At 42.9% G+C, this 22,352-nt stretch overlaps 2 protein-coding genes across 4 annotated transcripts; one reads left to right on the forward strand and one right to left on the reverse strand.

The window, feature by feature from the left end:
• Positions 1 to 1,270: 1,270 nt before the first annotated feature.
• Positions 1,271 to 4,223, reverse strand: LOC135491651 (reelin-like). The gene is made up of 7 exons (XM_064777621.1): positions 4,022 to 4,223; positions 3,022 to 3,265; positions 2,506 to 2,576; positions 2,165 to 2,270; positions 1,763 to 1,865; positions 1,572 to 1,623; positions 1,271 to 1,371 (listed from the first exon to the last, which is right to left on the reverse strand). Exons 1-7 carry the CDS (start codon positions 4,221 to 4,223, stop codon positions 1,271 to 1,273), a joined length of 879 nt encoding a protein of 292 aa, XP_064633691.1.
• A 3,292-nt stretch (positions 4,224 to 7,515) lies between these two features.
• LOC135491150 (uncharacterized) lies at positions 7,516 to 14,516 on the forward strand. Of its 3 annotated transcripts, XR_010447780.1 has the most exons (4): positions 7,516 to 7,949; positions 8,453 to 9,091; positions 12,208 to 13,865; positions 14,334 to 14,516. XR_010447780.1 is itself a non-coding variant. In XM_064776835.1 (3 exons), the coding sequence occupies exons 2-3, from the start codon at positions 8,831 to 8,833 to the stop codon at positions 13,168 to 13,170; spliced, it is 1,224 nt and encodes a 407-aa protein (XP_064632905.1). In that variant the 5' UTR covers positions 7,516 to 7,949; positions 8,453 to 8,830; the 3' UTR covers positions 13,171 to 14,516. The 3 variants fall into 3 exon arrangements, 2 of the variants coding, with proteins under 2 accessions (XP_064632905.1, XP_064632906.1); XM_064776835.1 differs by having other exon boundaries at positions 12,208 to 14,516; XM_064776836.1 differs by having other exon boundaries at positions 7,733 to 7,752; positions 12,208 to 14,516.
• Positions 14,517 to 22,352: the final 7,836 nt, after the last annotated feature.

Raw genomic sequence — 22,352 nt, forward strand, 5'->3', positions numbered from 1 at the left:
TCAAAGGTCACCAGTACGCCCTGCCGGCTGCAAGATCTCGGCAGGATTACGATCAGGGGGTCAATATCAAAAAAAGGAAGAACTGTGTCACATCAAATCCCAGATTGAGAAACTTCCGCTGGCCAAGCTACTTATAGAGTTTCTCAGTTTCACCCGGAAATGGCAGTTTGCCTATCTTGACTTTTGTGAATAGGTTTGGAGAGCTTGCCGAAGTTATGATCACTGTGTCTTGCCGAGAGGGATATACCAGAGCGAACTTGAAGGACATTTTCAGCTCCTGATGTCCCGTTTTCGGTTTTGTTATGGTAGATTGTGGAGCCTTCTGGAGTAGTAGTAGGAGTAAGAGTTGTTCAGGAGTACCGGTGGAGCCTTCTAGAGTAGTAGTGGTAGTACAAGTTGTTCAGGAGTACCGGTGGAGCCTTCTGGAGTAGTAGTGGTAGTACGAGTTGTTCAGGAGTACCGGTCGAGCCTTCTGGAGTAGTAGTGGGAGTAAGAGTTGTTCAGGAGTATCGGTGGAGCCTTCTGGAGTAGTAGTGGGAGTAAGAGTTGTTCAGGAGTACCGGTCGAGCCTTCTGGAGTAGTAGTGGTAGTACGAGTTGTTCAGGAGTACCGGTCGAGCCTTCTGGAGTAGTAGTGGGAGTAAGAGTTGTTCAGGAGTACCGGTGGAGCCTTCTGGAGTAGTAGTGGGAGTAAGAGTTGTTCAGGAGTATCGGTGGAGCCTTCTGGAGTAGTAGTGGGAGTAAGAGTTGTTCAGGAGTATCGGTGGAGCCTTCTGGAGTAGTAGTGGGAGTAAGAGTTGTTCAGGAGTACCGGTCGAGCCTTCTGGAGTAGTAGTGGGAGTAAGAGTTGTTCAGGAGTACCGGTGGAGCCTTCTAGAGTAGTAGTGGTAGTACGAGTTGTTCAGGAGTACCGGTGGAGCCTTCTAGAGTAGTAGTGGTAGTAAGAGTTGTTCAGGAGTACCGGTGGAGCCTTCTAGAGTAGTAGTGGGAGTAAGAGTTGTTCAGGAGTACCGGTGGAGCCTTCTAGAGTAGTAGTGGTAGTACGAGTTGTTCAGGAGTACCGGTGGAGCCTTCTGGAGTAGTAGTGGGAGTAAGAGTTGTTCAGGAGTACCGGTGGAGCCTTCTGGAGTAGTAGTGGGAGTAAGAGTTTTTCAGTATCTGTATATGATACGCCTAGTCTGGCTTGACCGTCAGGTAGGGTTGACAGTGTATAATACACAAGCTTCGATGTGCTGTTTATAGCGTATTTTCCTCTAGATTCATTTCTAACGTTACCTTATCCTGTCCATTTGTTGCCAGTTGCTACATCCTTCTCCTCCGTACTGGACCACGATGTCTTTGTCTTTAATGGATGGCGAACACTGACCAGCACCTGGGGATACGAAAGCAATATCAATGCGGATACTGTGACAAATTGGAGGCCATGAGCATCCATTGACAAAAATGGTTCAAGAACCTTTTAAAGGTGGTTCAACGTTATTATATATATAGCCTACATTATAAAGTGGTGCACTTGAACGAAGCCTAGGATAATCCCGCTGCTCACGAACTCATTACTCATATTTTACTTACTAAGTGCAAACTGTAGAACGGCCGCTGTCGTGGTGTTGATCGCAACTGTTTCCTGAAAAGAGGAACATTTTGATTTGCAAAACAATCTATCCTACATTTCTTGGGATAGGTCGATGTTGTAGGAAAATCAGAACGGAAGATGAACCGTCCAGGGACAACGGATGCTTTTATGTAAAGACTTGGTTGCTTACCAACTTTCTCTCCCCGTGAGCCTCACAGAACACGGCTGCTGCTCCGTGCATCACATGGCCACAACTCTCATCGGTCTTGACGCCCATGCTCCTTGATGGATTCCTGCAACCACACAGAACACGGGACCAGACTATAATATGTCCACCTTGTTGCCATCGTAAGCAGTGAAGTGTAATGACATTTTCTATCTATTCACACATATGTATTAAATTGAGTCTTCATCACGGTTGAACTTGCATTGATCGTGTTCAGATATATAAACTGATGTGATGTACGTTGGCCTATTGTTGAGAGGTTGCTTTAGGTAGAATTTGATGTGGGATGTGATGTGGGAACGGATCACAAAATCATGAATTCATACTTATATATAAATATATATATATTTAGTAGGCCTTCATTACCATAAATCAGTACTGAGGTCCGGCCCAGAGTCAAAATCGTCCCTGAAAATGACGCCATCGTCGTGCAGGGTGAGCAGCGGTGGTCGAGGGGGAGTTTTAGTTGGGGCTGGAAAGAGAATAGGATGTTGTAGATAAAACAATGTATTAGTCGGTCATTCCTGTATCACATTGCGGTGAGTGAACAACATCTCTAACGCAGATATGACATGAGACACCGTGTGTACAAACGTAAGAATACAACAAACATGATTATTGGCAGAACTGTCAAACATTTCACTTATATATTCGCCATAGGCGTAGGTGCTCTACTGTGTCGTCTATCGAAAGTGCACCAATCCTACCTCCTTCTTCACATATCTGCAGCACCGTGGTGTCTTTGAAGAGAAGTTGGCCGGCAAGTGTGGCTGTCGCTCTGCAATGATGAAGCATGGGTCCGTGTAGGTACATGTTCATGTCCGTGAAGGAATGCTCAGCTTCACTGCTGTTACTACCATCATCCTAGCGTATGTACTGCACGATTATCCGGTCTTTACTCCGCCATGCTCTGCTGTGTCTAGCCATCTATCCTACATGCACTACTCCGTTTTGATGCTATCTAAGCCTAAAAGACTGGCTCCCTTTCTCACTCTGCCCCTCTATTCTTTTGAAGCAAAGAGCAGGGGAGGGAAGACAAAGTGACATGCATCTCTGTGTTCCCTCTGTCTATTGTGTGAAAATACCTAGATATTCGGAACGTGCCATGGTTGTTTATTGCCAGGCACTGTATTGCCAGGCACCGTGCCATTTCACAGATTGTACATGTACATGTAGATTTTTCGATCAGAAATAAAATCTTGATCATTAAAATGAAGACTTACAGAAACTTCACACATCCTGTTCCCTTGGGTGGAGCCATCCACATGAAAGCTAGTTGATGAGTGGGCCTTGGGCTCATGTGCTGATGGACTATTGAACACATGAAGTTCTGTCCGGCCTGACCTGGCCGCGGGATGCTCAGAGGGCTGAACATAGCCAGGCTGCTCATGGTGTTACTCTGGGCGGCCATGCTGTACAGACCCGTGAGAAGAAAGCCATCAAAGTTAAGGCTGGATTGGATGTTAACTGTTGGTGAGAGACAAGAATTCTACTGATGAGTCATTATCCAATGTATACCAAATGTATACAAAAGTATTTGGTAATTCATGAAGATTTGCTTTGATATGCTGAGACGATATTGTTGGTGAATGCATTCTTCCCAGCGCTTATTACAAAGATCTTTAAGAAAGATTCTCGACGCTTTGATACGCCGAGACGAGCTTGTTGATGACAAACACCAGGTCAATAGACCGGGATAATGACATGATATCTATCAGTGCTTCCTTTAACCACTTGGCAGTGTCGTCTTCTTAGTTGCTCACTTCCTGCGGCTCAGGCCAATATTGCACATTCTATACAACAAATGCTCTGGAAGGTACAAGGCGTCCACGTATCTATATCTTCCACTGCGATGAACCAAACAAGAACTTGTTTCTTAGCAGACATAGGTCACAGAAAGAGAACGTGTCTGGAGAAGAAGGCGCCATCGAAATATCATGCGTCTTCAATGTATCCAAAACAAGTTTGCGTTCTATAGGTTGCACTGGCCAACCTTATTCGTTTGGTAAATATATTTATCACAATAATGCGATTTCAGATAATTGCGGTATTTCAAAACTGTAAATATGATTAGTTCCAAACGGACGGTGTCTGATCTATCCTCAGATTCGTCTGCACGGTTTCACTGTCTCCCTTCCAGCGTATCACTATGATGTTAGGTAGTATAGACCTAATAGCCATGTTACTTTAAGATAGAAACTAATGCGAGAGGTTGCGTCCTACCTTGGTACGGCTGTCCTGGATGGTAATATCCTGGGTTACCCGCTATCTCCACGGATATAGACACCTCTCCTGTTTGGAGGTTGGAAACGTCCGAGTTGCCATGGTAATTGCAAACAAAGAAAAATGGCGACACATGAGGTAGCATACCGAGCGACACATGAATAGCTATCACCAGGCTGATGAAGAAAGTCGTTAATATCATCGTGTTGGCCAAGGGTCTCTTTTATATCAAAAATCTGAAATGATGAAATGTGTATTTTTAAGAACGTTTCAGCAGAACTGATGGGTAATCAAAATGTAAATATCAACGAAAATAGAAAAGAGCTGGTGGTGTCCCGAAACGCATTTTGCTGCCGACTTTGTTTTGCCGAAAGACTTGGTTTGACTCATTAAGTATGTTAACAACGCCTATGATGGCTACAGAAAGACTTGGTTTGACTCATTAGGTATGTTAACAACGCCTATGATGGCTACAGAAAGACTTGGTTTGACTCATTAAGTATGTTAACAACGCCTATGATGGCTACAGAAAGACTTGGTTGGACTCATTAAGTATGTTAACAACGCCTATGATGGCTACAGAAAGACTTGGTTTGACTCATTAAGTATGTTAACAACGCCTATGATGGCTACAGAAAGACTTGGTTTGACTCATTAAGTATGTTAACAACGCCTATGATGGCTACAGAAAGACTTGGTTTGACTCATTAAGTATGTTAACAACGCCTATGATGGCTACAGAAAGACTTGGTTTGACTCATTAAGTATGTTAACAACGCCTATGATGGCTACAGAAAGACTTGGTTTGACTCATTAAGTATGTTAACAACGCCTATGATGGCTACAGAAAGACTTGGTTGGACTCATTAAGTATGTTAACAACGTCTATGATGGCTACAGAAAGACCAATTAAATTAACTAAGATTACAATCTTACAAATGAAACAATCCCTCCGCGACAGAATATCTGTTACACCGACTTCTAAGGCCCTACCTTATCAATATCTTTTGATGCTGTATCTGATGTCAGTTTTATCCTTATCATACCCATAGAATGTCGGTGAGAAGCACTTATTCCAGCAGTGCTCCAACTTCCTGTGCAGAAAGCCACACGATGGTTTGATTGTTGCTTCCATCATGCTCAAGGTGACGTAACGTAGATTAGGAGAGGTATGCACAGGTAACATCTTACATGCATTTGATTAACCATAGCGTGCATGAAGCGTACACACTGCAGAAACACATGTCGAATTATTTAGTTAAGCCGCGATAGATGTATCACACATTGCATTTCAAATGTTCATCTCCCATCAACAATTGGTCAGTGAGTACTTTAAGGTTAACAGTCTAATAAAGGTTCCTAAAATACTTAAAACCCCATGCCTGACCACATGGATAGATTTGCTAATTGTATATGAGCTTAGTTCTTATCATTTTCACTTTTGCATTTGTATTCTGCGGTTTTGATAATTCTTGACCTTGCGAGGCACATTTGTTATCCAAGTCCATCTTTCTAAACATGAACTGGTCATGCTAAAGTTTATGTGTATCACTAAAAAGGATACCACTACAATAGCATATTGAATACATTGATGATACAACAAAAGGATACCACTACAATAGCATATTGAATACATTGATGATACAACAAAAGGGTAATAGGAAAATACACCACTTACCTAAGAGATCAGCCCGCGTCGTGTTCGACTGACTACTGACTGTGTATGCGTGGGCTTGCTACATCCGTCCAGTGATGCCTCACCACCGGACGCGTAAGGTCAGCTGAGATTTGGAGATATTATACTTGTTGAGCTCGAGTAGGTGTTTCCTTACGTGGTCAGTATCATTCTGTCCATATGGAAGCTCAGACTCAAGAAATGAAAACAGAACTAAGTTACTGTTTGGCAATAACCGACTCCAGTAAATCAGTCGTATGGGCGCTCCTTAAAGAGAACTATAGAAGGGACTGAGCTTGGGGTTCGATTGATGGCCTGTCCCGAGGTGACCAGTGTGTTCAGTGAGAGAACTGGGTCAGGGAAGCGTGAATATTCATGCTGTGATAATAGGTAAGTAGAGCCTGATATACCTACGAGGTAGTAGAGCCTGATGTACTAATGGGATAGAAGAGCCTGATGTACTAATGAGATAGTAGAGCCTGATGTACTAATGAGATAGAAGAGCCTGATGTACTAATGAGATAGTAGAGCCTGATGTACTAATGAGATAGAAGAGCCTGATGTACTAATGGGATAGAAGAGCCTGATGTACTAATGGGATAGTAGAGCATGATGTACTAATGGGATAGTAGAGCCTGATGTACTAATGGGATAGAAGAGCCTGGTGTACTAATGAGATAGTAGAGCCTGATGTACTAATGAGATAGAAGAGCCTGATGTACTAATGAGATAGTAGAGCCTGATGTACTAATGGGATAGTAGAGCCTGATGTACTAATGGGATAGTAGAGCCTGATGTACTAATGAGATAGTAGAGCATGATGGTGTGGCTGTGGGGGTTGGTTTGGGGTCCACCTTCGTCGTCTCCCTTTAAGGCAATCAATGAACGAAAAGAGAAGATTTGTGTTTTAGAGATGAGTGTTAAACGGATTTACTCTGTGATGCATATCAGGTGACGAGGACCGTGTTCTTTTGTAATTACTTTTGTTAATGAGCTAGGAACTCTGAATTCTGTCCTCGCTCGAGGCGTATCAGGTCTCTTCTCTTACTGAATACTACTAGAGTAATGCTGGCATTCCACCTTTCGAAATGACTTCCCCAGGCAACAAGCTATGGAATACTCTGGATTTCACTCCACTATGATAATATGTCCTCTTCTCCGCCTCCTCTTTTATCATCATCATCACCTCTGGAGTTTTTTTAATGAAATATGACAGAAATGTCAGTTTGGGGATATAAGCGAAAATGGCACTGTCTGTTTTATCAATGATTACGTTATTTGTATAGGGAAAGTGCTCAGCATGGGGAATTGCTAGGAGCTCAGGGAAACATCATTCGAAGACCATAATCATCCTTTTAGCTGCTAACTAAGAAGGTCGCATTGCTAGGGAACCAAGAGTCGAAACATCAAACATCTTAATGGTAAACCTTCATCAGACATTTCAGAAATGAGTAGTTCAGACGCTTGTAAAAGTAACATTGCGTGTACCGTAAACTTCACAAAGGTGTATGTAAGGATAGTGTATCACTGCGAGGTGAACCAAGGGATACAATGTAGTTTTAGCTTGAGGGCATAGGCCATTGTACTCAACCTCCATATCGATAATAGTTGGCGCTTATTTTTGTGAATGTTAGATGTAGCTTTCACAATAGGATAAGTACTTCATCACAATGACCATTGTCTTCAGAACAGTGCAACAAACTCCTGCCTCCAGGCTGACAATGCATCAACTTTAGATGAACTTTCAAGTCAAGAGGGAAAGGATTATGTAAACAGAGCAAACGGGGTGGAACTCGTTGTGGGGACATGTCGAGACAACCACTCGCGCCGATAGTATGCACCATCGACAAACACGTTTCAATGGAAAATAACGAATTGTGATTGGCTCATTTGTTATGATTACACTGGCAAATCAGAATCGAACACATCTGATTGGACAGAACGACCGGAATCGGCTGACCAATTTCAGCTTTAATTCGGCAATCTCGGATACCTGAATACGATCTTTCTCTGCGAGAGATGCCGACCTAGATGCAGCGGGTCTCTTTAGTGAAGAGTGAGTGCGGATCAGAAATTACCGGCACGCTCACATTGCTTCTTCATCATTGGGGGAGATAAAGATCGCACGGAAACTCAAATATGCCGCTCTATGAGTAACTGGACCAGTTATGCCTCAATATAGACTTTAATGGAAGCCGAATCAAGCTTCGCTCGTATGACAGGTGATCTCACTGATGAAAAGATATCAGTCATGTCAGTGCACATCATCGCTTGACTTCAGGCAAATACCTCTCGGCTTACATCTCTACCCCCAGAGACATCGCGAGATGATTTTCAATACAAGATGACTTTAGTCACCGAATCGTTACTGTTCTGCTGCCTTTCTAATGGTTATTACTTCCAATTTCATGAAATATGCGTGGGTCCCGTCAGTCACGGTTCCATGGTTTGCCTTGTCTTCATTAGCAAGTCATCTCTGGATTTTGACTGACAATAGTGTAAGTGCCGAACATCAATACAAATGACGAAGGCACTCCTTTATACAGTTATTATTTAACTCCTCATACATCTAGTTACTCTCATACATCTAGTGATCGTATCGTCATAGCTTCGTTACGACTAGGTCGATAACCTCATACGTGACCTATGCGATTAACATCACCTGAATATGATTTAAAATTTTCCGAAATGGACCGAGGTCCAACGACCACACAACGATTTTTTGGGATAAAAATCTTATATTAAATCTCCTTCAGCGTTTCGAACCTTAAGGGTTCTTCTACAGGAGTGAATAACATCATGAAAACCTTGTCGGCTTCGTTAAAGGGGATTTCGCACACTAACGATTCAGCCCACTTTTGACATTTTCTCGGGCAGTGAAAATGAACCGTCTCATTTCCTATTTATAAGTCTGGCGCAGATGAGTTAGCTAGATTAGGCCTGCTGAACATGTGGACAATAGGGTCCGCAATAGGGTTCCATTCAAGAACTTGCGTATGACAAGATGATGTCTTGATATCTACTGCATTGTACTCGTCGTAGGAAATACGCTTTAAAGTGAAATAAAAAGGCAACCACGGCCATTGAGATGGCATAACAAAACTTAAATATGATCAGAAACACGCTGGCTAAACATGGACATCTTCTCCCATGAGGATTATTTTGCCAAGGTCGTATTTGGCTGGACCATAAAGGAGCCAGATCTTGGTTCTGATGTCGTTTCGTCATTACTTGCATGTGTTGTGCTCTGTCAACACCTCAAGAACTGTACAACTGTTAGTATTTTTCCTGATCATGCGGCATCGCTTGGTTGTCAGATGAGTAAGAGGAAGGGGACATGTATGGAGAAGGAGGAGGCTGTCTCACACCCAGGAGCCAAGACGTATCAGAGAAAGGTATGTGGTTAACCAAATACTCTTGAATCCTGTGGCGTTCGATTGAAAGCAGCACTCTCGAGAGGCAGTTTCACTAAACTGTTTCAAGTGATATTTAACTAGAGCAGCGCTACACCGTATGACGGCTTGTTGAGTTGAGTGGCGATGAGTTGAGTGGAGTCGATTCTAATCGATTTATTGCATTCAACTTTACTTGACCTTGGCACCAAGTAACTTCGCGCTGGAGCAGATTGTAGGTCAAAATAAACCGATCGAGGTCCAAATTGTCATTTTCCAATTAATTACTTGCACCCGATGTAAGGTCCAATAGTAATGATCATTAAGAATCTGAGATTCAGCGAAGCAAACATAACATACTCAATGCTCTTCAATGGACTTGGCTGAGCATTAAGTAGCTGATATGTTTGCAGCTTTTGGCTGAATGGCATGATTGAAAAGTATCGTCACACCTATTCGAATGACAATCAAAACATATGAAGGAGAGTTTCTTTACGTTGGGAAATATAGTTTTGGGACTTCTGGTATATATCCAGCCTTTTTTGGGTGATTGGATGTAGGCGCACATCATTTAGCTCCGGTGGCCATCCCAACTCGACACAACTGGCCGCATCCAGTAAAGGACCTGGCTGGCTGTGTCGTTAGAAGGGCATGTTCAAGCTGCGACACGTTGCAGCCTATAGCAGCTGCGAATTGATTGTTTCCAAAACACTCTTTCTGAATCACAATCACAAGTAACGCCCAAACAGGCCAAATTCACCAGCGTTTGTTATCACTTCACACGCACATGGTCCAAATTAGGAGTACCGGGCATCTCGCACTTAGAAATTACACAGGAATGAAGCGATGTCGTTCGACTGTCGCCAGCGTCCACATTTGAAAAGAGCTAGTAAGAGGTTATCCACCCTCCTGAGTTGGCTTTGAAGAGCTCTCCACACATTGAAAATAAGGGCATCTCACTTCATGTGGAGTTATAACAGCTTCAAAAGTAGTGATAAGGATTAGTGAAATCACTCCCTTTAAAAGTGAATACCTGCTGTCTTGTACCAGCAGTTCAAGTGAAGTTTTCTTCTGAAATGAACTACAGACCTATACTGTGCTTGGTCCGTTACGAGAAAGGAATCACTTTAACGGTGTCAGTCAGGGAATGAACATGTCGCTGATATGTGGGAATGACATCATCAGGATGGTTCAATTAGCTTTCCTTTTATGTAGGCCACTAAAACCGCCTAAGTTGATAACTGATGACAGATTGTTAATTTCGTATCTCTCTCGTTGCTTCATCTTCGCTTCACCGGTTCCTCTCCGGCAAGGCTCTTAAGAGCCTGAAGTATTATTCCGCTCAAAGACTTCGAGTCATACCTCCAATCAGAGATTTTGACAATGCTAGATTTTTTATCGATCGTAACAACCCTCGTGTCCTTTTCTGGTACAACGAAAACCCCATCCCTTATACCAGGTTCATTGTATATGAGGCCAACTATAGCGACCACATCTATAGAGTGGTCAGCAACTACTCGTTCTTTCACGCGAATCCCGAAGGATCAGCTGGTGGCACAATGGCTAGCCTACCGGAACATTATATCGCTTTAGGCTATCACAGGCGGGTACCTGGTGGTGGGTATGCCTTTATAAATATCTTGAAAATATATAATTGGTCAAAGGCAAAGTGGGTAGGGCGTCTTCAAATTCCAGCTGGCCAAGAATGCTTGAAGGTTTCTCCTCTTGATGTCCGAAGAAAGCGCATTCCCGATCTTCCATTGTTTAACATAGATTTGACTTTCTTCGCTTTGTACTGTCGGAAAATTAGGCGAAGAGTTTTGTTGACCATCTTTAATGTAAGTAGAGAGCATATTGAACATGAATTGGTCCTGAAACTTTTGCCTATAACTTCGATCTATTTAATTGAAAAAGACTTAACGCACTACAAGTATTACCTTGATCTGGTTGCTGGTGTTGGTTTAGTATTCACCACCTACGACAATATCAAATCTGTGGTGTTTTCAACTCTCCGCAATATACGCCGACACTCGATACTACGACAGCTTTGTACTTTGTCTCTTCCCGGTTACTGGACAGGTTTACAATATTTCAAAAATACCAACGCATACCTCGTGCAGTATTTTTCCAGTAAGTTCATTATAAAGGGATTTGATTGGTTCTTGTTAAGTAGCTGTCCTAACACACCGGCTGCTCATCACAAGGAAAAAACAGTTAAGCAAATCCATGTGCAGGTAGGCGGCCCCCTTGCAGCGATTGCGACCGGAGAGAGGACCGTAGACCAGAGAGGAAATATCTTGCAAAGACTAAGACAACCACGAATACTATATGCTTTTAGCCTATATACCAGAACCACCTACCGACCATCCTGAGATACAAGTCTTTGATACTCCGACATCGTATACAAAGCCCTGAGAAACCCAGTACAATCCGCTGGGTGGCTGTTCCGATTACTTTACACACCTTGAAGAGTTTATGTTCAGATTTGCGATATAATACAATAAACACATTTCTTACGTTTTGATACCTCAATCTACATCCATTTTATGCTGTTAAACATTCTGTTGAAGTGTTTTTGTGTATTTATTACACAATGAAACAAACTTGCAGCGGGGGACACGAATTTCAAGAAAAATACCCTGCGAGATCTCAAGCTTAAAAGCGGATTTCGCACGACTAGCGATTCAACCTAATGTTAACCTTTCCCGGGCGGTTAAAATGTACCTACTTAATTCCTGTTCAAAAGTCTGGCGCAGATCAGTAACTCTAATAAGGATGATCATATTGACAATAGGCTTCCACTCAGAAACTCTAGTTTGACTTGATGATTGTTATTCTAAGATAGCTTTTGATAAGTTGCTCGTGCGAAATCCACTTTTAATACAAGGCGACGCTCCGATTAGGCGCTTTTTTCTACCGCTTACACCCCACTGAAAGGTATGGATTTCATCAGGGGGTTTGAAATATCGAGAGGCGGAGTATATTTAAATGCACTTGTTACGTCAGGATGCACTTGGGAGGACTTTGGTTGACAATATTTACTCTTGTGTGTCTTGTAAAAATCATTCAAATCTAATCATGTAGATAAATTACATTTTGTTATTTGCCTGATTAACTAGAGATTTGAACAGTATGGCTACCAATCTAGATGGCAAGTTTTATTTCGACCGCCCATACTTGCACTGAAGAAGGACAAGTGGTTCTTCGATTTGAAATCATCAAAGTTTGTAATGATGAAATCCCCACCCAAAACCCCTTATGAGCCCGGATATGTAAAAGTACGGGTTTACCACATGAGTAATGGGTCCTTTAGTGTCGTGTACTCAACAAGCTTCTATCCATCACTAACTATTATGGGATTTTTTCATTTTCTCTACAAAAGATTCTTGATTTTTGTCAGTCGCAAGACAGGTCATATTGCTTATCGCCTCTTCAACATAAAACAAGGACAATTTGAAGGCGCGGTTGTCACTCCACGACGCGATGCTTGCAATGGGAGAAGGGCTAACATTAATTATCTATTTAACGATATATTTCTAGTCACCTGTCCAACTCGAGACAAATCGAGTATGTATCACGTGATCGAGTTTAACAAGACTGGTATTTCTAACCTTTTCCTAAAACCCCTGACTTACTTGCCTTTAAAACTCGACCCAATCTTTGGACATAACGGGGATATCTTCTGCGTTAATGAAAGCAATGGCTCATATATCATCACTGCCTACAGACGGCAAAACCAATACCAACCGGTGATCTACATAGTAAAACTGATCGACGTGCTTAAAAATTGTCGGCACACATTTCATCTGTTCAGCCCTTTGCGTGACTTTCTAGAGACTCTATGTCTTCCTGGCCCTAGTCAAGCCGTTACATACCAACAAATCTACCAACCAAAGAATGGTCTTCGCAAGAAAGGCGCAGGTAAACTGATTTTAAAGCCAATTATTTTAAAGTTTTCCCCACAACGACACGATGACAATCCACACCATGTGTTCTTTACACCTCTTGATGGCTCACTACTTCATGTGGTTACAGTGAAGAATTACATTAAGTTAGTGGCAGTTTACAAAGGAATTGTGTAATGCAATAGCTTAGTTGAATGAGCTATGGACATTGAAGCTGCAGAGATTCACATGAATGCGGCAATATGGTACTCCAGACACGTACTGTGGCAAACTGGAGACTTGACAGAAACTCGTCGATATCTTTGTGAAGGCTTCGCATAAACAATGACCGATGACCCAGAAACAACCCTTCAAAAGGGTGTCGATGCCTTTGTGCAGTTATCGGTATATGAGGCACTTGATTAAATAATGACCGATAATCCAGGACCATCCGTACAAAAGGGCGTTGAGCTTCGTTTCGTAGGACAGTGTACGTACACGTTGGTTGAACCTGATGAGCCTGGTAAACGCCGATCCCGGACGTTGAACGTATTACGGACGAATGTGAATTGTCGTTTAGTAGATCAGACACACTTCGACAGCAGAATATGATAAAAGACATAACCCTTGTCACCCGTCAAGGTGAATGAACCAAAAGGATATTCCGTGGATCGAGCTGCATTGAATCTGATCATCAGAATGAACCACGAAGAATAAATAAGTCGTTGAGCCTGCATCCAGAGTCCAAAATCTGAGCCAGGTTTTTAGCAACTACTCGCATGCACGATATTCGGTGACGAACTCACACCTAATACATCTTAGTTTTTAAATATTCATGGATAAAGTGCCTGGGAACAGAGGATTTGACGGTATTATGTATTTTAATCTCTGAGGTAAGTTCATGAGCTTCATAGAACGATATCTTTAATCTGTCACCCTACAATAGGAACAGTTTGCGAGGGGAACATTAACACTGCAGTACCAGCCGGTTCACTCCGACACCGCCAGAGATTCATGAAATAAACACTCAGGCTAAAATGGAATTGTTTCTTCCGTTCAATCTATACGCTATATGCGCTGTATCCTGGATCATGGATAGAATTGATTGTCCGATAACAGATGGCTACTTCATATTCGTCACCAGAGTCATCTTTGTCATCCTCGGCGCCATTGCTTTCAATGTCCGGAACAGAATCTGGGACGTCTGACCTGGTGTCCTCCCATTCCCTTGACTTCCAGTTCCTGTGCGGGAGATATTGGTGCACCCCTCCATTCCAGCTATCCTCCTCCTCCACCGTGTACCGTATCACTCTCACCATCCCGCATGTACCAGTATGTTACAAGCTGCTTCATCATTTTAGCCGCCTGCTAACACTGGCTCGGATCCTGGCCGATAACGATGTTGATGTAAGACTACCAGTAAGATGGCAGCCACCATTGCGAGATGCATCTCTAAGCCCGTCTATAGACAATGTAGACCATTTCAACCAGGCTTCTCCAGTGCAACAGGGACTCCGGCACATGAACATGAACACCATTTTCAACCAATGCCTTTGCAGGTAATAGAGACATCCTTAGTCCTCACGTCGATGTGGGCCAGGTGCTTGGCCTCCAGATATCCAAACTATGTGAAATTGAGCAACTTCAACGTGTCAATACATGATTCTGATTCCAAAGCCTAGGGTCCTCTGTATTCAGCATATGAAGTGTGAACACCCAGATCCCTGGGGCAAGGGTTAGAAGATAAAGTCAAAATTTAAAAAAAAAATTTAAAGTGAAAAAAGTTTTGGGACTGATGATTTTGGGTCATTAGGAGCAGAAAAAAAAAATCTACTAACCCTAAAGCTACTAACCCTAAGGCTACTAACCCTAAAGCTACTAACCCTAAGGCTACTAACCCTAAAGCTACTAACCCTAAGGCTACTAACCCTAAAGCTACTAACCGTAAGGCTATTAACCCTAAGGCTACTAACCCTAAAGCTACTAACCCTGAGGCTACTAACCCTAAAGCTACTTACCCTAAGGCTACTAACCCTAAAGCTACTAACCCTAAGGCTACTAATCCTAAAGCTACTAACCCTAAGGCTACTAACCCTAAAGCTACTAACCCTAAGGCTACTAACCCTAAAGCTACTAACCCTAAGGCTACTAATCCTAAAGCTACTAACACTAAGGCTACTAACCCTAAAGCTACTAACCCTAAGGCTACTAACCCTAAGGCTACTAACCCTAAGGCTACTAACCCTAAGGCTACTAACCCTAAAGCTACTTACCCTAAGGCTACTAACCCTAAAGCTACTTACCCTAAGGCTACTAACCCTAAAGCTAATAGCCCTAAGGCTACTAACCCTAAAGCTACTAACCCTAAGGCTACTAACCCTAAAGCTACTTACCCTAAGGCTACTAACCCTAAGGCTACTAACCCTAAAGCTACTAACCCTAAAGCTACTAACCCTAAGGCTACTAACCCTAAGGCTACTAACCCTAAAGCTACTAACCCTAAAGCTACTAACCGTAAGGCTATTAACCCTAAGGCTACTAACCCTAAGGCTACTAACCCTAAAGCTACTTACCCTAGAGCTACTTACCCTAAGGCTACTAACCCTAAAGCTACTAACCCTAAAGCTACTAACCCTAAGGCTACTAACCCTAAGGCTACTAACCCTAAAGCTACTAACCCTAAAGCTACTAACCGTAAGGCTATTAACCCTAAGGCTACTAACCCGAAGGCTACTAACCCTAAAGCTACTTACCCTAGAGCTACTTACCCTAAGGCTACTAACCCTAAAGCTACTAACCCTTAGGCTACTAACCCTAAAGCTACTAACCCTAAGGCTACTAACCCTAAAGCTACTAACCCTAAGGCTACTAACCCTAAAGCGACTAACCCTCAGGCTACTAACCCTAAAGCTACTAACCCTAAGGCTACTAGCCCTAAAGCTACTAACCCTAAGGCTACTAACCCTAAAGCTACTAACCCTAAGGCTACTAACCCTAAAGCTACTAACCCTAAGGCTACTAACCCTAAAGCTACTAACCCTATGGCTACTAACCCTAAAGCTACTAACCCTAAGGCTACAAAATACAAAAACATCTGTTACAGCACAGTACAGACCGGAATTCGGACCCACGATACCTGTGTTGTCAGATCAGCCGAGGTTTGATCGGAGGTTACCGAGATCACCCGAGGTTTGGTTCGAGTGCAAGTGAGCGGCGGCGAAGATTGCCGATTCCGGTCACGTTTTGGCACCAGAAACACTCTTGATTAAGAATGGTGCCTGAAATGGACGAATCGAGTCGTAGATAAACTCGATCAATCCAAGATAATTGTCCAATATCTTCGGGTTGATCAGAGGCTAATCTTCAGGAAAGGAGGCAATTGACGGACATTAAGACATGTACCGGCCAACGTTGAACCAAGCAGACTATACAATTTGATTTGTGCCATTATTGTTTTGTATCCACGAATTGAACAGAGGATAATCTGATGACATTTGGCGACGATTTCTGTCACTGCAAATAGCAAATTACAAATTACAAATTACAAAAGTTTATTGAATCCGTATAAAATTTACATTTTACATGGGACGAAAATACAATAAACAGTGCAATGCAGATAGAGAGTCAGAAGAAAAGAGAGCAATAAGTAATAAAAGTAATCAAATAATACAGAAATTACTTAAGAGTGCAAGAGAGTTGGTGGGCATTATTACAATGATTGCAGCAGTATTTTTAATAATTACAGAGCTTTCCTCACCTGAAATGCTAGATAACAGAATTTGCCGGTGAGGCGAGCTACATTGCCTTCAGCAGTTAAAAGATATAATAATAGATTTCTATTTGAAAGTTCATTTGTTAACCCAATTCGAGTTTTGTTCAAATATTTATCACGAAGGTTAGAGATCAAAGGGCATGAACACAAAAAGTGAGTCTCATCTTCAGTTTCTTTGATAGCATGATGTCTCCCCGGGAGGTTGGAACGAGGTTGAGCTTCGTTCTGAGTACTGATTTCGTATACAGGAGGAATGAAAGAGCACCATCCCCGAGGTTGGATCTCAAGCATAGCATACGCAGCGCCATCTGCAATTAGCACTGTTAACCCTCTGGAGAACAATCACACAATGCAGTCCACACTTATTGTGCGTATTAGAATTGACTGGAATCCTCCGTTCATAATTCTAGAATGAAACGACTGCCTCTCTCTGCTTTTGAGGAAGAAAAAACATGCTTTCTTTCATTCATAGGAGGAAACGACTTCCTTTCTTTGCGTTTTAGGAAGAAACGAAAGGTTTTCTTTCATTTATAGGATGAAACGACTTCCTCTCATTGCGTTTTAGGAAGAAACGAAAGGTTTTCTTTCATTTTTAGGATGAAACGACTTCCTCTCATTGCGTTTCAGGAAGAAACGAAAGGTTTTCTTTCATTTATAGGATGAAACGACTTCCTCTCATTGCGTTTTAGGAAGAAACGAAAGGTTTTCTTTCATTTTTAGGATGAAACGACTTCCTCTCATTGCGTTTCAGGAAGAAACGAAAGGTTTTCTTTCATTTATAGGATGAAACGACTTCCTCTCATTGCGTTTTAGGAAGAAACGAAAGGTTTTCTTTCATTTATAGGATGAAACGACTTCCTCTCATTGCGTTTTAGGAAGAAACGAAAGGTTTTCTCTCATACTAAGAATGAAACGACTGTCTCTCTCTGCTTTTGAGGAAGAAAAAACATGCTTTCTTTCATTCATAGGAAGAAACGACTTCCTTTCTTTGCGTTTTAGGAAGAAACGAAAGGTTTTCTTTCATTTATAGGATGAAACGACTTCCTCTCATTGCGTTTTAGGAAGAAACGAAAGGTTTTCTCTCATATTTAGAATGAAACGACTGTCTCTCGTTACTAACATGCTTTCTTTCATTTATAGGAAGAAACGACTTTCTTTCATTGCGTTTAGGAAGAAACAAGAGGTTTTCTCTCATATTTAGAATGAAACGACTGTCTCTCTTTGCTTTCGAGGAAGAAAAAACATGCTTTCTTTCATTTATAGGAAGAAACGAAAGGTTTTCTCTCATATTTAGAATGAAACAACTGTCTCTCTTTCCTTTTCGTCTTTCGACGTCTTTCGTCTTTCGTCATCTTCGTCTTTCGTCATCTTCGTCTTTCGTCTATCGTCATTGTGATTGTGATTGTGATTGTGATTGTGATTGTGATTGTTCGTCTTTCGTCGTCTTCGTATTTCGTTATCTTTCGTCTTTCGTCTTTCATCTTTTGTGATTGTGATTGTGATTGTGATTGTGATTGTGATTTTTCGTCTCTCGTCGTCTTTGTCTTTCGTCGTCTTTTGTCTTTCGTCGTCTTCCTCTTTTCTCGTTTTCTTCTTTCGTCGTCTTTCGTCGTCGTCTTCGTCTTTTGTCGTCTTCATCTTTCGTTGTCTTCGTCTTTTGTCGTCTTCGTCTTTCGTCGTCTTTGTCTTTCGTCGTCTTCGTCTTTCGTCGTCTTCGTCTTTCGTCGTCGTCGTATTTTATCGACTAACCAACTAACCCTAGGGCAACTAACCCTAGGGCAACTAACCCTTGGGCAACTAACCCTAGGGCAACTAACCCTAGACCTACTAACCCTAGACCAACTAACCCTAGACCAACTAACCCTAGGGCAACTAACCCTAGACCAACTAACCCTAGGGCAACTAACCCTAGGGCAACTAACCCTAGACCTACTAACCCTAGGGCAACTTACCCTAGACCAACTAACCCTAGGGCAACTAACCCTAGACCAACTAACCCTAGGGCAACTAACCCTAGGGCAACTAACCCTAGGGCAACTGACCCTAGGGCAACTAACCCTAGGGCAACTAACCCTAGACCAACTAACCCTAGGGCAACTAACCCTAGACCAACTAACCCTAGGGCAACTAACCCTAGGGCAACTAACCCTACACCAACTAACCCTAGGGCAACTAACCCTACACCAACTAACCCTAGGGCAACTAACCCTAGGGCAACTAACCCTAGGGCAACTAACCCTAGACCAACTAACCCTAGACCAACTAAACCTAGGGCAACTAACCCTAGACCAACTAACCCTAGGGCAACTAACCCTAGGGCAACTAACCCTAGACCAACTAACCCTAGGGCAACTAACCCTAGACCAACTAACCCTAGGGCAACTAACCCTAGGGCAACTAACCCTAGGGCAACTAACCCTAGACCAACTAACCCTAGGGCAACTAACCCTAGGGCAACTAACCCTAGGGCAACTAACCCTAGACCAACTAACCCTAGGGCAACTAACCCTAGGGCAACTAACCCTAGACCAACTAACCCTAGGGCAACTAACCCTAGACCAACTAACCCTAGGGCAACTAACCCTAGACCAACTAACCCTAGACCAATTAACCCTAGGGCAACTAACCCTAGGGCAACTAACCCTAGACCAACTAACCCTAGGGCAACTAACCCTAGACCAACTAACCCTAGGGCAACTAACCCTAGGGCAACTAACCCTAGACCAACTAACCCTAGGGCAACTAACCCTAGACCAACTAACCCTAGGGCAACCAACCCTAGGGCAACTAACCCTAGACCAACTAACCCTAGGGCAACTAACCCTAGACCAACTAACCCTAGGGCAACTAACCCTAGGGCAACTAACCCTAGGGCAACTAACCCTAGGGCAACTAACCCTAGGGCAACTAACCCTAGACCAACTAACCCTAGGGCAACTAACCCTAGACCAACTGACCCTAGGGCAACTAACGCTAGACCAACTAACCCTAGGGCAACTAACCCTAGACCAACTAACCCTAGGGCAACTAACCCTAGGGCAACTAACCCTAGACCAACTAACCCTAGGGCAACTAACCCTAGGGCAACTAACCCTAGGGCAACTAACCCTAGGGCAACTAACCCTAGGGCAACTAACCCTAGGGCAACTAACCCTAGACCAACTAACCCTAGGGCAACTAACCCTAGACCAACTGACCCTAGGGCAACTAACCCTAGGGCAACTAACCCTAGGGCAACTAACCCTAGACCAACTAACCCTAGGGCAACTAACCCTAGACCAACTAACCCTAGGGCAACTAACCCTAGGGCAACTAACCCTAGACCAACTAACCCTAGGGCAACTAACCCTAGACCAACTAACCCTAGGGCAACTGTGTATTAGAATTGACTGGAATCCTCCGTTCATAATTCTAGAATGAAACGACTGCCTCTCTCTGCTTTTGAGGAAGAAAAAACATGCTTTCTTTCATTCATAGGAGGAAACGACTTCCTTTCTTTGCGTTTTAGGAAGAAACGAAAGGTTTTCTTTCATTTATAGGATGAAACGACTTCCTCTCATTGCGTTTTAGGAAGAAACGAAAGGTTTTCTTTCATTTTTAGGATGAAACGACTTCCTCTCATTGCGTTTCAGGAAGAAACGAAAGGTTTTCTTTCATTTATAGGATGAAACGACTTCCTCTCATTGCGTTTTAGGAAGAAACGAAAGGTTTTCTTTCATTTTTAGGATGAAACGACTTCCTCTCATTGCGTTTCAGGAAGAAACGAAAGGTTTTCTTTCATTTATAGGATGAAACGACTTCCTCTCATTGCGTTTTAGGAAGAAACGAAAGGTTTTCTTTCATTTATAGGATGAAACGACTTCCTCTCATTGCGTTTTAGGAAGAAACGAAAGGTTTTCTCTCATACTAAGAATGAAACGACTGTCTCTCTCTGCTTTTGAGGAAGAAAAAACATGCTTTCTTTCATTCATAGGAAGAAACGACTTCCTTTCTTTGCGTTTTAGGAAGAAACGAAAGGTTTTCTTTCATTTATAGGATGAAACGACTTCCTCTCATTGCGTTTTAGGAAGAAACGAAAGGTTTTCTCTCATATTTAGAATGAAACGACTGTCTCTCGTTACTAACATGCTTTCTTTCATTTATAGGAAGAAACGACTTTCTTTCATTGCGTTTAGGAAGAAACAAGAGGTTTTCTCTCATATTTAGAATGAAACGACTGTCTCTCTTTGCTTTCGAGGAAGAAAAAACATGCTTTCTTTCATTTATAGGAAGAAACGAAAGGTTTTCTCTCATATTTAGAATGAAACAACTGTCTCTCTTTCCTTTTCGTCTTTCGACGTCTTTCGTCTTTCGTCATCTTCGTCTTTCGTCATCTTCGTCTTTCGTCTATCGTCATTGTGATTGTGATTGTGATTGTGATTGTGATTGTGATTGTTCGTCTTTCGTCGTCTTCGTATTTCGTTATCTTTCGTCTTTCGTCTTTCATCTTTTGTGATTGTGATTGTGATTGTGATTGTGATTGTGATTTTTCGTCTCTCGTCGTCTTTGTCTTTCGTCGTCTTTTGTCTTTCGTCGTCTTCCTCTTTTCTCGTTTTCTTCTTTCGTCGTCTTTCGTCGTCGTCTTCGTCTTTTGTCGTCTTCATCTTTCGTTGTCTTCGTCTTTTGTCGTCTTCGTCTTTCGTCGTCTTTGTCTTTCGTCGTCTTCGTCTTTCGTCGTCTTCGTCTTTCGTCGTCGTCGTATTTTATCGACTAACCAACTAACCCTAGGGCAACTAACCCTAGGGCAACTAACCCTTGGGCAACTAACCCTAGGGCAACTAACCCTAGACCTACTAACCCTAGACCAACTAACCCTAGACCAACTAACCCTAGGGCAACTAACCCTAGACCAACTAACCCTAGGGCAACTAACCCTAGGGCAACTAACCCTAGACCTACTAACCCTAGGGCAACTTACCCTAGACCAACTAACCCTAGGGCAACTAACCCTAGACCAACTAACCCTAGGGCAACTAACCCTAGGGCAACTAACCCTAGGGCAACTGACCCTAGGGCAACTAACCCTAGGGCAACTAACCCTAGACCAACTAACCCTAGGGCAACTAACCCTAGACCAACTAACCCTAGGGCAACTAACCCTAGGGCAACTAACCCTACACCAACTAACCCTAGGGCAACTAACCCTACACCAACTAACCCTAGGGCAACTAACCCTAGGGCAACTAACCCTAGGGCAACTAACCCTAGACCAACTAACCCTAGACCAACTAAACCTAGGGCAACTAACCCTAGACCAACTAACCCTAGGGCAACTAACCCTAGGGCAACTAACCCTAGACCAACTAACCCTAGGGCAACTAACCCTAGACCAACTAACCCTAGGGCAACTAACCCTAGGGCAACTAACCCTAGGGCAACTAACCCTAGACCAACTAACCCTAGGGCAACTAACCCTAGGGCAACTAACCCTAGGGCAACTAACCCTAGACCAACTAACCCTAGGGCAACTAACCCTAGGGCAACTAACCCTAGACCAACTAACCCTAGGGCAACTAACCCTAGACCAACTAACCCTAGGGCAACTAACCCTAGACCAACTAACCCTAGA

Source organism: Lineus longissimus, chromosome 7 (genome assembly GCF_910592395.1).
Source record: "Lineus longissimus chromosome 7, tnLinLong1.2, whole genome shotgun sequence".
Classification (NCBI taxonomy): Eukaryota; Metazoa; Nemertea; class Pilidiophora; order Heteronemertea; family Lineidae; genus Lineus; species Lineus longissimus.

Excerpts from the sequence above, each read along its gene's own strand:
- LOC135491651 (XM_064777621.1), bottom strand. The coding sequence starts at position 4,223 with ATGATATTAACGACTTTCTTCATCAGCCTGGTGATAGCTATTCATGTG. Across the intron at positions 2,271-2,505 it reads GCAGATATGTGAAGAAGGAG|CCCCAACTAAAACTCCCCCT; the intron begins GTAGGATTGGTG and ends TTCTCTTTCCAG. Across the intron at positions 1,624-1,762 it reads CTCACGGGGAGAGAAAGTTG|GAAACAGTTGCGATCAACAC; the intron begins GTAAGCAACCAA and ends TCCTCTTTTCAG.
- LOC135491150 (XM_064776835.1), top strand. The coding sequence starts at position 8,831 with ATGGACATCTTCTCCCATGAGGATTATTTTGCCAAGGTCGTATTTGGC. Across the intron at positions 9,092-12,207 it reads CCAAGACGTATCAGAGAAAG|AGATTTGAACAGTATGGCTA; the intron begins GTATGTGGTTAA and ends CTGATTAACTAG.